Source organism: Nelumbo nucifera, chromosome 1 (genome assembly GCF_055504915.1).
Source record: "Nelumbo nucifera cultivar China Antique chromosome 1, China Antique-T2T, whole genome shotgun sequence".
In the NCBI taxonomy this organism is placed as follows: domain Eukaryota; kingdom Viridiplantae; phylum Streptophyta; class Magnoliopsida; order Proteales; family Nelumbonaceae; genus Nelumbo; species Nelumbo nucifera.
In genome coordinates, this window is record NC_142649.1 from 195003535 (window position 1) to 195020759 (window position 17225).

Here is a 17225-nt window from a genome sequence, read left to right on the forward strand (position 1 = left end):
ACAATTTTGAAACCAAGCCTGCAATAATTCAAATGATTCCGACAAGTATTCAGTTTAGTGGGTTACCAAGTGATGACCCTAATGCACACATTGTTAACTTCTTAGAAATATGTGATACATTTAAACATAATGGAGTTAGTGATGATGCTATTAGGCATAGATTATTTCCATTTTCATTGCGTGATAGAGCTAAAGATTGGCTTAGCTCACTCCCTGCAGGAAGTATCACCACTTGGAATGATCTAACCCAAAAATTTTTGGCTAAATATTTCCCACCCTCTAAAACAACAAAGCCAATCAATGATATTACTACTTTTGCTCAATTTGAGAGGGAATCTTTGTATGAAGCATGGGAACGATTCAAGGAGATTCTTAGGAAGTGTCCTCACCATGGGATACCAACTTGGCGTCAAATTCGAACTTTTTATAATGGTATTACTCCATCCTATCACTCCATTATGGATGCAGCAGCAGGTGGCACAATCATGAGAAAAACACCAGAGGAAGCCTATGACCTAGTGAAGGAGATGGTGTCAAACAGCTACCAGTGGAGCAATGACCGCACCAATCAGAGGGGAGTACACTATATCGATCCCCTTGCAGCCATATCTGCTCAACTTGCTAATCTGAATAAGAAATTGGATACTTTTAATATTGTAGCAATTAATACACCATCTAGCATCCCATGTGATTTTTGTGGTCAAATAGGACATACAAATTCTGATTTCCCATTAAGTAGTCATTTTACTTCACATGAGAATGCTAATTTTATCTCCCATGCTGGCAGGTCAAATTTCAACCCATATTCGAACACGTACAACCCAGGGTGGAGGAATCATCCAAATTTTTCATGGAACAGCAATCAAAAGGCACCCATGGGATTCCAACAACAGCCGCCCCCACAAGAAAAAAAGAGTAATTTGGAGGAGATAATTTCTAAGTTCATTAATACTGCTGAGGCAAAATTCCAAAGCCATGAAGCATCGATTAAAAACTTAGAAGTTCAAATGGGGTAGATTGTAAATCTGTTGTCGGAAAGAAAAGAGGGACGGCTACCCAGCAACATGGAGAAGAATCCCAGAGAGCAGGTAAATGCCATAGTCTTAAGAAGTGGGAAGACAATCGGCGAAGCCCAAGAAGACAACAAGGAAGCTGATGTGGCCGATCTGCAAAAGGAGAATGAGGGAAGCACCCCTAAACTGAATTTAAATGAAATTAAACTTCCTATCCCCTACCCAAGAAGAGTCTTGAAGGCTAAATTAGATAAGCAATTTGAAAAATTTTTGGAAGTGTTTATAAAGATCCATATTAATCTCCCTCTTCTTGATGTATTGTTACAGATGTCGGAGTATGCCAAATTCCTGAAGGATGTGATGTCCAACAAAAGGAAGTGGGAGGATTGCGAGATGGTAAAGCTAAATGAAGAATGTTCGACCATTCTTCAAAATAAGCTACCTCCAAAACTGAAAGATCCAGGGAGTTTTTCTATACCTTGCACCATAGGCAACGCTGAATTTGAGAAAGCTTTATGTGACCTTGGTTCCAATATAAATTTAATGCCCTACTCTATTTTTAAAAGACATGGATTGCATGAACTAACATCTACCACTATTACCCTACAGTTGGCCGATCAAAGCATTAAATACCCTAGGGGAATAGTGGAAAATGTCTTAGTTAAAGTAGGTCATCATCCCTGTTGATTTCATCATGTTGGATATGGAGGAGGATAGATTGATGCCATTAATTCTAGGGAGACCCTTTCTTGCTACTGGTAATGCATTAATTGATGTACAAAAGGGTCAACTTACTCTTAGGATCAATGGTGAAGAAGTGATATTTAACGTTTTCCAAACCCTAAAGTATCCCAACACGAAAGAACATGAGATATATGCAATCGACTCTATTGATGTGGTGGCAGCCAAAATTAATAAATCAAAGTTAGATGACCTGTTTGAAATCTGTATTATTATTTCTTGTGATGACATACAGGTCATGGAGGAAGAGGTAAAAGAGGCGATGAATTTTTTAGAGGCCGACCAAGAAGAGTGCAAGCCAAGACAAGGGAGATTTCTACCACTAGATGGGCCGACCTCCTCTAAACAATTATTACCTTCCATCAAAGCACCTCCAGCTTTGGAACTTAAACCCTTACCTTTTCATTTAAAATATATATTTCTGGGAGAAGAGTCCACCTTACCCGTGATTATCTCTGCTGATTTGACAGGTCTCCGAGAGGAAAAACTGGTGAGAGTGCTGAAACAGCACATACTAGCCATCGGATGGAGCATTGCCGACTTGAAAGGGATTAACCCCTTGGTATGCACACATAAGATTTTGATGGAGGAAGGCTGCAGTCCCAAGGCACAACCGCAAAGGAAGCTCAATCCTAAAATGCAACAGGTAGTAAAGGCAGAAATTCTGAAATGGCTCAAAGCAGGTATTATCTATCCGATTTCTGATTCATCATGGGTAAGTCCTGTTCAAGTCGTACCAAAAAAGGGTGGGATTACTGTAAGTCTAAATGGAAATAATGAATCAACTCCCACAAGAGCAATAATTGGCTGGAGGGTATGCATAGACTATCGAAAGCTGAACGAGGCCACTAGGAAAGATCGCTTCCCTCTGCCATTTATTGATCAAATGATAGAGAGACATGCAGGGCACGAATATTATTGCTTCCTAGACGGCTACTCCGGGTATCTTCAGTCCCTATTGCACTTGAAGATCAGGAGAAGACCACTTTCACATGCCCATATGGAACCTTTGCATTTAGGAGAATGCCATTTGGACTATGCAATGCGCCTACTACCTTCCAACGTTGTATGATGTCATTATTTGGTGATTTCATCGATGACTTAATGGAAGTCTTCATGGACGATTTCTCCATCTACGAATCATCATTCGATGACTACTTGCATAACTTGGAAAAGGTACTTCAAAGATGTGAGGAGTCTAATCTTGTTTTGAACTGGGAAAAATGCCATTTCATGGTTAGGGAAGGAATCGTTCTAGGGCATAAGGTGTCTTCCGGGGGCATCGAAGTAGATAAAGCCAAAATAGAACTGATTGAAAAGCTTCCTCCTCCTCAATCATTAAAAGATGTTAGGGGTTTTCTAGGACACGCAGGCTTTTATAGGCGGTTCATTAAAGATTTTTCTAAAATTGCAAGGCCCCTGACAAATCTGCTAGTTAAGGATGTACCTTTTGAATTCAATGATGATTGTTTTCATGCATTCAACACTCTTAAAGAGAAATTGGTTCAAGCACCAATTGTATCAGCTCCTGTATGGTAACTACCCTTCGAAATCATGTGTGATGCAAGTAATGATACTTTGGGCGCAGTTTTAGGGCAAAGAAAGAATAAGAAATTTCATACCATTTACTATGCAAGTAGGACCATGAATGAAGCACAAAAAAATTATTCCACTACCGAAAAGGAACTACTTGCAGTAGTATTTGCTATTGAAAAATTCAAATCTTATTTGCTCTTATCTAAAGTTATCATATTCACTGATCATGCTGCCTTGAGATATCTGCTTGCTAAGAAAGATGCAAAACCTAGGCTGCTACGATAGATCTTGTTGTTGCAAGAATTTGATTTAGAAATTAAGGACAAGAAGAGTAGTGAAAATACAGTAGCTGATCATTTATCAAGGCTGGATGAAAAGTATGTTGAAAATATTGATAATTCAGCCTTACCTGATGAATTCCTAGATGAGCAACTATATGCGATTAATGGTAATAATGAACCTTGGTTTGCTGCTTTGGCTAATTTCTTGGCAGGGAATGTGGTGCCTCTTCACCTGACATATCAGCAGAGAAAGAAATTTTTCTCTGATGTGTAGTATTACTTATGGGATGAACCTTACTTGTACAAAATCTGCAGGGACGGTTTGATAAGGAGATGTATTCCTGAGGAGGAAGTGTGAAGTGTTATAAAATTCTGCCATGACAAAGAAGCAAGAGGTCACCATGGAGCATCAAGAACCGCTTCAAAAATTCTCCAAAGCGGTTTTTATTGGCCATCACTCTTCAAGGATGTCTTTGCATATGTAAGTGCTTGTGATCATTTCCAAAGGACAGGTAATATCTCCCGACGAAATGAGATGCCCTTGAGCAACATTCTTGTCTGCGAAATATTTGATGTATGGGACATCGATTTCATGGGACCCTTTCCAAAATCTGTTAATAATTCTTATATACTTGTGGCTGTGGATTATGTGAGCAAATGGGTGGAAGCATGTGCATACCCTACTAATGATGCTCAAGTTGTCATTAAATTTATAAAGAAATTCATATTTACTTGTTTTGGAACACCTCGAGCCATCATAAGTGATGGGGGAAAGCACTACTGCAATAAACAATTTGAACAATTGTTAAACAAATATGGTGTTACACACTGAATCGCCACCCCTTACCACCCTCAGACCAGCGGCCAAGTAGAAGTCTCTAATAGGGAACTAAAGCAGATTTTAGAAAAGACGGTCACCACATCTAGGAGAGATTGGTCCTTGAAGTTAGATGATGCACTTTGGGCTTACCGTACTGCATTTAAAACCCCAATTGGTATGTCTCCTTACCAATTAGTTTTCGGCAAAGCATGCTATCTACCCGTTGAGTTGGAACATAAAGCTTATTGGGCTACCAAATTTTTAAATTTTGATCTAAGCAATGCAAGTGATGCAAGGAAACTTCAGCCAACGAGCTAGAAGAATGGAGGAATTAGGCATATGAGAATGCCCGCACTTACAAAGAAAAGACCAAAGCTAGGCATGACTCTTGTATTGCAGGGAAGGAATTCAAGGAAGGTGACAAGGTTTTGCTCTTTAATTCTCGCCTCAAGCTATTTCCTGGGAAGTTGAAAACCAGGTGGAGCGGACCCTTTGAAGTGGCTAGGGTATTCCCTCATGGAGCAATTGAACTGCATAATGATGATGAGAGTACATTCAAGGTAAATGGGCAGCGATTGAAGCATTATATTGAAGGGGAGCAACCCATCCACCATGGGTCCATTCTCTCTTTGAAACCGCCATGAAAGAAAGGTGAAAGTCAAGCTCACGAATTAAAAGGAATGCTTGTGGGAGGCAGCCCATTAAGTTTAGTTGTTTGTTTTGTTCAATTTTTTTTTTCTCTCTTATGAGTGTGTTTTTTTCATATCTCGCATCTGCAGGATCTCAACGAGGCATTTAGGGAATTCCTCTTAAATCTTTCTCTCCTTGTTCTTGTTTTGCATATTCCATACATTGAGGACAATGTATATCTTAAGTGTGGGGGAGGATTAAAGGGTTGATAAATTTTTTTGGACTCTAGCATGCTTCGATTATCACTCTCTAACCTTTCCTTTCGAAATCTTTGCTCCCTAGAGACTTGTTTTTGAATGATTGCAAACCACCATGAATCATGTGCTTAGGAGCGATAGACAAGAAATGATGCAAGCAAATCTAGCCAAAATTTTTGGCTATGAAAGGTACCTCAGTAGTTGGAATGATCAACGAGCAAGATGCAATACAAATTTGACCCCTATGAGCATTTGGTTTATGACCATCTAACATGGTTTGATTATTCTAGAACTTGCTTTAGTAGAAATGTTGAGACCATGATAGTGAGTTCAATGATTGGTATGAAAATGGTGATGCCTTTTTCGAAAAAAAAAAAGAAAAAGAAAAAGAGAGAAAGGGAAGAAGAGAAGAAATAAAGTGTGAGATGGAGCATAAAATGCACTCACACTAAAAGCATAAGAAAAGGGTGAGATGGAGCATAAAATACACTCATCCCTAGATCCCAAACCCCTTGTCACCTTTTGATGCAATGAACTCATGCTAGTGGTGGAGATGTGATACATAAGCAAGCCTATAGTAATAACATTCCCTGTTTTGACTTATTCGAAAAAACATATATATTTTATTATGAGGGAATACTTTAAATCTTGCTGCATTTTGATTATGAAAACAATGAGTTTTTACTTTAGTCCTAAAATTGTTCACGCGACGAAATGCCTGCTCCCCTTTATTGTTGATTTCACTTGGGAACATGAGGATTGGCGATTTAAGATAATTCTTTGACAAGTTAAAGAGGAACAAGAAGTGGACGAATGGAAGGATCATTAAATACTGGATCAAGGCATGCAAGAGGGCGAACATCCTGTGAAGAATGACCTCCAAAATTTTAATAGTTAGCCAGCTTGTCTTGTTTTAGTTTTGCTTCAGATTTGTCTTGCTCGAGAACGGGCAAGAGTTTAAGTGTGGAGGGATTTGATGAGAATAAAATTTATCATATTTTTATCCCCTAATATTCTATCCAAGATTGTGATTTCCATATAGTCTATGAATTATTTTTCTTAATGCGATTAAGAGCTTGGCCACCTCTTAATTGATTTGGTTTATGTGAATGAATCGAGAAAAGAATTCACATAATCGACTAAATAGTTTATAGTGTGAATTGAATGGTATATAGAGATATATATACATGATTCATCTGAATATAATGGTTTTCCTCGGACTTAATAAACTTCCATCTTGAGAGCTCTACTCGAGAGATCGAAGGGTTACCTGATGGGTGTAGTTTTAGTATATCTCGAAAGAGAATATTAAATAAAATTGAAAAGACCTCAGCCTATGGTAATGATAAATAATCTTGGTTAATCGACTCCATTAATATTCATTACATTGGTTAGGTGGACCAAAAGCTCTAGCGATTTCATCCATTGCATATTCGGTTAGTGATCACTCTTGCTTCTATTTTCTTTTGCTAGTTTTTATTTTCAGTAGTCCTTGCTCTCTCAAATCTAAATTTCGATTGTCCAAATAATTAGGGAAGGCTGTAGTTCTAATACTTATTTTGTTAAATCCTCGTGGGAACGATATTTTTATACTACTTGATAACTAGTGCACTTGCTAGGGTTAATATGTGCCCAACTCTTCAAGAGGAGCCCATCGAGCAAGTAAATGCGGCAGGTGGTTTTCCAGGGCAACCGCAAAGGAAATATGATCCCTATTTGAGCACGTATAATCTGGGATGGAGGGATCACCACAATCTCAGCTATGGGAATCCACAAAACCGCTAATTTTTCAGCCATATTAATCGCACCCCCTAGACAACAGCCAACCCAAAATTCTGATTCAGGTATGTCTTTAGAGGATATTGTCAAATCTCTTGCCACTAACACTTTGCAATTTCAGCAAGAGACGAGGGCCAGTATCCAACGTTGGGACAATCAGATGAGCCAGATAGCAACCACAATTAATCGGTTAGAGGCAGAAAGTTCAGGGAAATTACCCTCTCAAACGGTTGTGAATCCAAAAGAAAATGTAAGTGCAATTGTTTTGAGAAGTGGTAAAGAGGTTGAAAATCCAACAAAGGCTGCCCCCGCATTGTCAAACCAAGAAAAGGAGAAAGACATCACTCCCGATGGTGATGAAGTACCTAAGCGTAAGTTTCCACCCTTTTCTGATTATAAACCGGTACCTCCTTTTCCTAATGCTTTAGCAAGTTCTAGGAAAGATGAGCAGTTCAAAGATTTTTATGAAACTTTTCGTAGATGCAAGGCAAATATTCCCCTTTTTAATGCTCTTAAACAAGTACCTGATTATGCTAAATTCCTAAAAGAATTGTGTACACACAAGAGGAGACAGAAACTAAAAGGACGTGAAAAGGTGAGAGTAGGGGAGAATGTTTGTGCAGTTATTCAAAAATAAACTCCCTACAAAGTGCAAGGATCCAAGTATGTTCACTACCCCTGCATGATAGGTAACACTAGAATTGAAAAGGCCATGTTAGATTTAGGAGCTTCCATTAACGTCATGCCATATTCTATATATGCTTCTTTGAAACTTGGACCTTTAAATAAAACTGGTGTTGTGATTCAATTAGCTGATAGATCTAATGCCTATCCTAAGGGTGTAGTTGAGGATGTTCTTGTGAAAGTAAATGATTTGGTATTTCCTGCTGATTTTTATGTGCTTGATATGGATAATGGTGATCAAACCACTCCTATTCTGCTAGGAAGACCATTCTTAAAAACATCCAAGACTAAGATAGATGTTTATAATGGCACACTCACCATGGAATTTGATGGTCAGATTGTTAAGTTTAATATTTATGATGCCATGAAATATCTTACTGATGATAATCCTATTTATTCTATTGATGCGATTGATTCTTTGGCATAGGAAGAACAGTCGACTAAATTGTTAGATCCTAGGAAGAACAGTTGACTAAATTGTTAGATCCTAGGAAGAACAATCGACTAAATTAAATGCAACCGCTTGGGCTTGTGTTGTTTAGCTTAATTGATCTCTAATGTTTAATGCTATTGCTGGATTAAATCTTTAACGTTTGTTTAGGGGTTGTTCAGTAATAAGGGTTAAGAGGATCGCTTGTTTTCCGATTAACTGATAGTAGGAAGATGCAGGAAATTAATTCCTACGATGAATATTCAAAGTCTGAATTGATTTATTTTTGCATCGATGAGCAATAGTGTAATTCTGATGGTGGATGTTATCCTAGATCAAGATTTATTCCTTGATTAATTTCAGCACTCGAAGTTACCTAAATTCTCATTTAAGTTGCATTCTTTATTAATTCTGATTTTCCTTATTTTAAATATGATTTTTGTTACATACACCCCCTTCCATCTTTGATTCACGTAGCACATAATTTGGGTTAGATACTCTGGAATGATCCCTACTCGCACTACTACATTCCATCTTTATGAGTAGAGGTTTAATTTTGGGTGCCTACGACAACACGCCAAATTTTGGCGCCATTGTCGGGGAGTTTTTCTAATCAGTTTTGTGCTTCTCGTGATCATGGTTTAGTTCTTGAAATTTTCAAAAAAAAATCCTTTTTTTTTCTATAGATCACTTTGATTGTTTGTGTTTTAGCATAGATTGTTTTCTGTTTTATTCATTTATCTATTTATTTAACTGTTCTAGATTTTTTTATTTATTTTTATTTGTTTTATGGTATGTCATTTAGGGTTTATTAGGTTTTGCTTAAATTATGCCTGTAACCCGATTCTCTAAGAAAGGTAATTTGCAGTTCGATCCAGAAATAGAAGGGACTTTGTGCAGGTTAAGGAGGGAAGCTCAGAGTCATTCTGAGGAGAACCATCCACCCTTCGATTCTCTATCTGTTTGCGGATCTGATTTGAGAGAAGAGGACATCATGGCTGGAAACCAAACCCTGAAAGAGCTTGCCGCACCTGATTTGAATCAGCAATCCCTATGCATAATTTTTCCTGCTTTAGATGCTGATGCTAATTTTGTATTGAAATCTGGACTGATACATCTCTTGCCCACTTTTCATGGTCTTGCAGGTGAGGATCCTCACAAGCACTTGAAGGAGCTACATGTGGTATGCACGAGCATGAAACCCATGGGGGTAATTGAAGAGCAAATCAAATTGAGAGCCTTCTCGTTTTCTTTGAAGGATTCGACTAAGGATTGGCTCTATTATCTACCTTCCGGGAGTGTTACCACATGGAGCGAGATGAAGAGGCTATTCCTAGAAAAGTACTTCCCAGCTTCAAGGGCAGCCAATATCAGAAAAGAAATATGCGGTATAAGGCAATACAACGGGGAGTCCCTACATGAATACTGGGAACGCTTTAAAAAATTATGTGCAAGCTGTCCCCATCATCAAATCAACGAACAACTGCTTATTCAATATTTTTATGAGGGACTTCAACCTACTGATAGGAGCATGATCGATGCTGCTAGTGGAGGGGCTTTAGTAGATAAAACTCCCGGGGCCTCGAGAAATCTGATTGCAAATATGGCGGCCAATTCTCAGTAGTTCGGCTATAGGCTTAACCCTCCATCAAAGCATGCTAATGAGGTAAATATCTCTTCCCTAGAACAACAAATTCAAGTCTGGCCTCTCTTGTTTGTCAATTAGTTGCAGGTAATATGCAAACGGTGAAGGCTTGTGGGATATGTTCGACAATAGGGCATCCAATGGATATGTGCCCAACTCTTCAAGAGGAGCCCGTCGAGCAAGTAAATGCGGCAGGTGGTTTTCCAGGGCAACCGCAAAGGAAATATGATCCCTATTCGAGCACGTATAATCCGGGATGGAGGGATCACCCCAATCTCAGCTATGGGAATCCACAAAACTGCCAAACTTTTCAGCCATATTAGCCGCACCCCCTAGACAACAGCCAACCCAAAATTCTGATTCAGGTATGTCTTTAGAGGATATTGTCAAATCTCTTGCCACTAACACTTTGAAATTTCAGCAAGAGATGAGGGCTAGTATCCAACGTTAGGACAATCAGATGGGCCAGATGGAGACCATAATTAAGCGGTTAGAGGCGCAAAGTTCAGGGAAATTACCCTCTCAAACGGTTGTGAATCCAAAAGAAAATGTAAGTGCAATCATTTTGAGAAGTGGTAAAGAGGTTGAAATTCCAGCAAAGGCTGCCCCTGCATTGTCGAACCAAGAAAAGGAGAAAGACATCACTCCCGATGGTGATGAAGTACCTAGGCGTAAGTTTCCACCCTTTTCTGATTATAAACCGGTACCTCCTTTTCCTAATGCTTTAGCAGGTTCTTGGAAAGATGAGCAGTTCAAAGATTTTTATGAAACTTTTCGTAGATGCGAGGCAAATATTCCCCTTTTTAATGCTCTTAAACAAGTACCTGATTATGCTAAATTTCTAAAAGAATTGTGTACACACAAGAGGAGACAGAAACTAAAAGGATGTGAAAAGGTGAGAGTAGGGGAGAATGTTTCTGCAGTTGTTCAAAAAAAACTCCCTGCAAAGTGCAAGGATCCAGGTATGTTCACTATCCCCTGCATGATATGTTACACTAGAATAGAAAAGGCCATGTTAGACTTAGGAGCTTCCATTAATGTCATGCCATATTCTATATATGCTTCTTTGAAACTTGGACCTTTAAATAAAACTGGTGTTGTGATTCAATTAGCTGATAGATCTAATGCCTATCCTAAGGGTGTAGTTGAGGATGTTCTTGTGAAAGTAAATGATTTGGTATTTCCTGCTGATTTTTATGTGCTTGATATGGATAACGATGATCAAACCACTCCTATTCTGTTAGGAAGACCATTCTTAAAAACATCCAAGACTAAGATAGATGTTTATAATGGCACACTCACCATGGAATTTGATGGTCAGATTATTAAGTTTAATATTTATGATGCCATTAAATATCCTACTGATGATAATCCTATTTGTTCTGTTGATGCGATTGATTCTTTGGCACAGGAAGTCTTCGAACTTAATGGAAAGGATGGATTAGACGTCTCCATTAGTAAACATCTTGAGAGAGAGGAGCCAATGCTGAATGCTGATTTGCAGGAAACTGTTGCAGCATTGGATGAATCTCCAGACTTACAACAGTCAGGTAATGCTCCTTATGTTATATTGCCGATTTCTAACAGGAGACTTTTACCCTCTGTTTTGCAAGCCCCCGTTCCAGAATTGAAGCCTCTCCCTAATCACCTCAAGCATGTATTCCTTGGAGATGGAGAGACATTACCGGTGATTATCTCTAGTAGCCTTAGCACACCACAAGAAGAGCAGATTGTGCGGGTTCTCAAGGAGCATAAGACGGCTATCGGTTGTACGATTGCAGATATCAAAGAAATCAACACGTCTACATGCATGCATCGCATCTTACTTGAAGAGCAAGCAAAACCTTCCTGTCAACCACAAAGAAGGCTGAACCCACCCATGATGGATGGAAGGGGAAGGCATCAGAAGTTGCAACCACAAGAGTTAGAGGATCCAGTTTATGATAATTAAAAACAGGGAAGTTTGTTTTTCTTTTTTTTCTTGTTTTTGCATTTATAGTTTAGTTGTTTCTGCCCTTTCTTTGCATTTTACCTTACATTGGGGACAATGTAAGATTTAATTGTGGGGGGGCGGGGATTTAGGATTTAGGTTAGAATTTAGGTTGTATTTTAAAATTTGATTTAGGTCGTGTTTTTCTGCATTTAAAAAAAAAAAAAAAAACTCAACTCTTTTGAAATCAATTGAAACAGTATTCTGGGAAAATTCTTGTGAAATGAGTAAAGAAATATGATCAAGGAGTACACCATTCATTTGAAGCCATCCCTTTTAAGCTAGTCCTAAATTCAGGTTTAAGTAAATATGGTAAATATTTTACCAAGCAATTCAATTGGTAGGAGGGAGCATAAAATGCACCTACCAACCAAGCAATTCAATAGTAGGATGAAGCATAAAATGCACCTACTAGCCAGCAATTCAATTAGTAGGACGGAGCATAGCACCTATTGACCAAGTAATCCTAACAGTGGGATGGACCATAAAATGCACCCACTGACTTTGTCCTAAAAGTGAGATGGAGCATAAAATGCACTCACTTCCACCAAGGAAAAAAAAAAGAGAGCAAGTAAAAATGTTTTCCCTAGTTTACTACCTGGTTTGTTGTAGTAAAGAAGGGATTGGCTGATAGATGAGTTGAGTATAACTTGGTTGTGTTGACTTAATAGTTCGCAATAACCAACGTAGGATATTTGTGGAAAAAGAGGAAGGAAGATTGAGTTTAAAGATCGGTAAGATAGTTGTTTGTTTTGTTTTTGATTGAATTTTGTCTTGCCCGAGGACGGGCAAGGTTTAGCTTCATCGATCTCTAATGTTTAATGTTATTGCTGGATTAAATCTTTAATGCTTGTTTAGGGGTTGTTCAGTAGTAAGGGTTAAGAGGATCACTTGTTTTCCGATTAACTGATAGTAGGAAGATGTAGGAAATTAATTCCTACAATGAATATTCAGAGTCTGAATTGATTTATCTTTGCATCGATGAGCAGTAGTGTAATTCTGATGGTGGATGTTATCCTAGACCAAGATTTGTTCCTTGATTAATTTCAGCACTCGAAGTTACCTAAATTATCATTTAAGTTGCATTCTTTATTAATTCTGATTTTCCTTATTTTAAATCTGATTTCCGTTACATACACCCCTTTCCATCTTTGATTCACATAGCACATAATTTGGGTTAGATACTCTCTATGGGAATGATCCCTACTCGCACTACTACATTTCATCTTTACGAGTAGAGGTTTATTTTTGGGTGCCTACGACAGCACGCCATCACATGACAACTTAAGCTGTCATGTTGATAGCTTAATTAATCATATTAATTATGGGCCTAAAGCTTCATGATCCAAGGGTGTTGCATGGCCAACTTAGGCCTGATTTGTATGGTGTGGGACCCCATAATGACCTCATATAAGTTCATATGGGTTCAGCCCAACTTTTGTGAAAAGGCTTGATTGAATTCATTGTTAACCACAGTGAACCCTTGAGCACATCACTATGGGCTCAATATGGGCCCAACATTTATACTTAAATAATCATTGAATTCATCCATCCTATGAAGACCCAAGGATAATGGACTTAAGTAAGATAAAGCTCATCAGGTAATCAGCCCTTAATGGTCGCTTACACTTAACCTCTCAACCCATAATGATCACAACACTGCCCGATAGGGAAGGGCCTCTCCCTTGGTTGAAAGGTACAGTGTCACGCTCTCTGCTCAGATGGATCCCGAGAATTAAAACCTTTTGCAAACATTTTTCATAAAACATTAAATATATATCATAAATATATTTTGCAAAACCAAATCTCAAACATAGTTGAAATCCATTGTCAGCAGTTTAGGTTTCCATCAGAGAGAGTGTAAGCCCTATCATTCACTTTGTTCGATAAAGGGGCCGATCCTATCACTATGATCACCCACTCAAGTGAAATCTCAAAGTGCCCCAATATACCCATGTTTTGATTCTCAATGGATCTCACTAATTGGCATATTAAAGACAACCCAATCCAACACCTAGTGTAGTACCATAATCAAGTTTAGGGGTTATGTGTAACTTTCCAATTTTTCCCATCAATCTCCAAGGTCCATGATATAACTGAAAAATGATCTGAGTTCAAAGTTTCATCCAAACACACACTGCATGTGCTTTGGGGTGTAACCCTAGCAGTTGAGACAAGATGCTCCAACTTCTTTGATAACACATCAATGTCAGCCTTGGCAGGATAAACTCCGTAAGTCTTTCCAATGGCTAAGAACATTCTTGATGAGAGTAGAATTTATCATATTTTTTATCCCCAATTATTTTGTCTTTGATACTAAATTAGTACTTAATTGGACTCATATTTCTTGTATTTTGGTTCAGGGCATGAAAGAAGGCATCAGGAGCAAAGAAAGACAAATCGGATGATTTTTCACAGTTTCGACATCGTTAATTAATCTGGGCCTAACTCGCGTATCCGAACTCCGATTGGGCTGATTCAAGACCCACTGGAAAGATAAGAGAAAAAGCCACACCTTTCATAGGAAGGCCCAATCCACAGCTGAAGCCCAACTTGCAGAAAGGCCTGGCTGAAGCCCAATTCGCAGAGGAGGTCTAATACAAATCCAAGAACAAGAAACTGAGAAGAGTCCTCCCAGATCTAAATTCTTGATGTAATCTTAGAGAGATAAAGGGATTGAGTTCATTAGATAAAGAGATAAGAGTAGAATTAGGATAGGACTTTCTATTTTTGTAAGATCAACTTCAAGAGGAAGTAGGAGACCACCCCCTCCCCTTTAAGCTATAAAAAGGAGGGGGTGGACCAGCTTTAAGATCACTCAATCTCTGGAGGGGATCACGAATTGCATTGAGCAATCAGTCAAGAGAGGAGAAAAGAAGTCAAGAAACAGAGGGAAGATGATCAAGAATTCAAGAAACTTCAAGAAGAAGGTGGCGGCAAAGAGAGGAGATCTCAGCACCATGGGCAAATTCAAGAGTTCTTTCTTTCCCTTTGTTTGCTTTAATTCTCTTATCATGAACTGATTTATTTCTTGCTAGGGCTGTGGAAAGCCTAACCATGTTAATGAATATATTTTTATCTTTATGATTTATCCAAGATTGTGATTTCCATATAGTCTATAAATTATTGTGCTTAATGCAATTAAGAGCTTGGCCACCTCTTAATTGATTTGTGTTATGTGAATGAATCAAGAGAGGAATTCACAAAATCGACTAAATAATTCATAGAGTGAATTGAATGGTATATAGAGATGTATATACATGATTCATCTGAATTTAATGGTTTTTCTTGGACTTAATGCATTTCCATCTTGAGAGCTCTACTCGAGAGATCGAAGGGTTACCTGATGGGCGTAGGTTTAGTATATCTCGAGAGAGAATATTAAATAAATTTAGGAAGACCTCAGCTTATGGGAATGACAAATAATCTTGGTTAACCGAACCCATCAATATTCATTACATTGGTTAGGTGGACTAAAAGTCCTAGCGATTTCATCCATTGCATATTCGGTTAATGATCACCTTTGTTTCTATTTACTCTTTCTAGTGTTTATTTTCAGTAGTTCTTGCTCAAATCTGAATTTCGATTGTCCAGATAATTAGGGAAGACGGTGGTTCTAATACTTGTTTTGTTAAATCCCCGTGGGAACGATATTATTATACTATTTGATAACTAGTGCACTTGCTAGGGTTATATATTTATGGCTATCAATTCTAAACTAACACGAGTCTCATAAATGTCCAATTTAATGGGTAATTTCACAAAAAACATAACAATATCAACATGAAATAATAATATACTTTTATTCATTTACAATAAATGTATGTATTTGTACTTCAATCTGATTGGAGCTAAGGGCATGCACTGTCTAACACTTTTATAGAGTGTTTTGTCACCCGAAAGGACACAGAAGTGTCATTTTTAGTGAGATGTCTCTTTAAAACATTGCACCTGTTCGAAGAGACACAAAGAAGAAAAGACACGAAAAGGAAGAAGAAAACGTTTAGAAAAATAAATTTTGAAATTCAAAAGTTAAACTGTTTAAACTAGTCAAAATTGTCTAACACTTTTATAGAGTGTTCTATCATCCGAATGGACACAGAAGTGTTCTTTCAGTGAGATGTCTCTTCAAAATATTGCACATGTTCGAAGAGACACAAAAAGGAAGAAGGAAACGTTTAAAAACTAAATTTTGAAATTCAAAAGTCAAACTGTTTAAACTGGTCAAAAACCAAAATGATTTGGTGTAGCGTGCGTATACATGTACCCACGCCCGTGCCTCAACCCGGCTCGGCTTGGCTCGGCACACGCATGTGAAAAGCACCCCTAACACCCCCCAAATGCATGTGAACATCTATAGTGCTTTCTTCCTACGTCCCTACCCATAGAGAGCAAGTCTATAGATATACTCAAACTCAACTCTCTTCCCAAGCAATGTGGGATAAGGAGTCTTCCCATGCATTCAAAGGAGGGAAGAGGAAAAGAGAAAACCCAAAGAACACAAGGGAGGGAGGAGAGATTCTTGAAAATTTGAATCTCCTTCCAACATACAAAACCACCTTCAACTCCTCTGTTATACCTCTCCTAGCAATCAAATAGAAGAAATATTTCTAAAGATAAGACTACTCCCTCTATAAAACCTCCAAACTAGATTTTCTACCAACAAGGAAATAAATAGAGAACAAAAGATGGAAATAATCACAAACTGAAACAAAGACCTAAACGTAAATGTTGTTAGAATGAGCGGTAGCTTTGAGAAGGTAATTAGTAACCCAACGAATGGTGATCCTTGCGTTCTGTAACTCGGCCTTCATCACTCCATCAAACTCGAGAACATTCCATGAAAGCATGGAGGTCGTGAAAGCCTTGGGAAACCCCAACTTCACATTGTCCCCAACATCATAATATCCTCCCACCAAATCAACCTACATTTTGTTGTATCCAGTTGAGACTTTTTTTAGAATCTAACCCTCTCCTCACCGGTGGTGGCCTGTCCAAGTGGATGAAAATTTTTAGATCAATTTGATTCCTGAGTGGATGAAAATTTAAAGAACAATGACAGGCATAATTGATCATAGAAGAGTAACCTCGGAATTAAGAAAAATTATATATGTCACGTGACATCACATGCGAATGGATTGTAACGACATGCTAATGGTAGGATAGGATTTTGTCCATTATCAAAAATGTTTGGAGTACTTTAAGTAATTTCTTAAACAGTAAGGAATGTTTGTGTCCATTTGCTAAACCATAAGGGTAGTTTAAGTATTCAACCCTTTATAAAAATTTCCTTTTAGTGAAGTGGTACTCAATTATCACGTAGGACTTTGAATGCATCACTTCAATTTGCCCATCCTACTCTAATTTTATTGGCAACATCCTCCTTAATCTCTTTTGTTATAAATTATCAAACCGGGGT

General features: G+C 38.1%; 1 protein-coding gene and 1 non-coding gene across 2 annotated transcripts; one reads left to right on the forward strand and one right to left on the reverse strand.

The window, feature by feature from the left end:
- Window positions 1-291: 291 nt before the first annotated feature.
- Window positions 292-397, reverse strand: LOC148804314 (small nucleolar RNA R71). The gene has a single exon (XR_016081553.1). It is a non-coding gene; the product is annotated as a small nucleolar RNA R71 (small nucleolar RNA).
- An 8603-nt stretch (window positions 398-9000) lies between these two features.
- Window positions 9001-11767, forward strand: LOC148804315 (uncharacterized). The gene is made up of 3 exons (XM_088900533.1): window positions 9001-9791; window positions 9857-9998; window positions 10268-11767. Exons 1-3 carry the CDS (start codon window positions 9001-9003, stop codon window positions 11765-11767), a joined length of 2433 nt encoding a protein of 810 aa, XP_088756659.1.
- Window positions 11768-17225: the final 5458 nt, after the last annotated feature.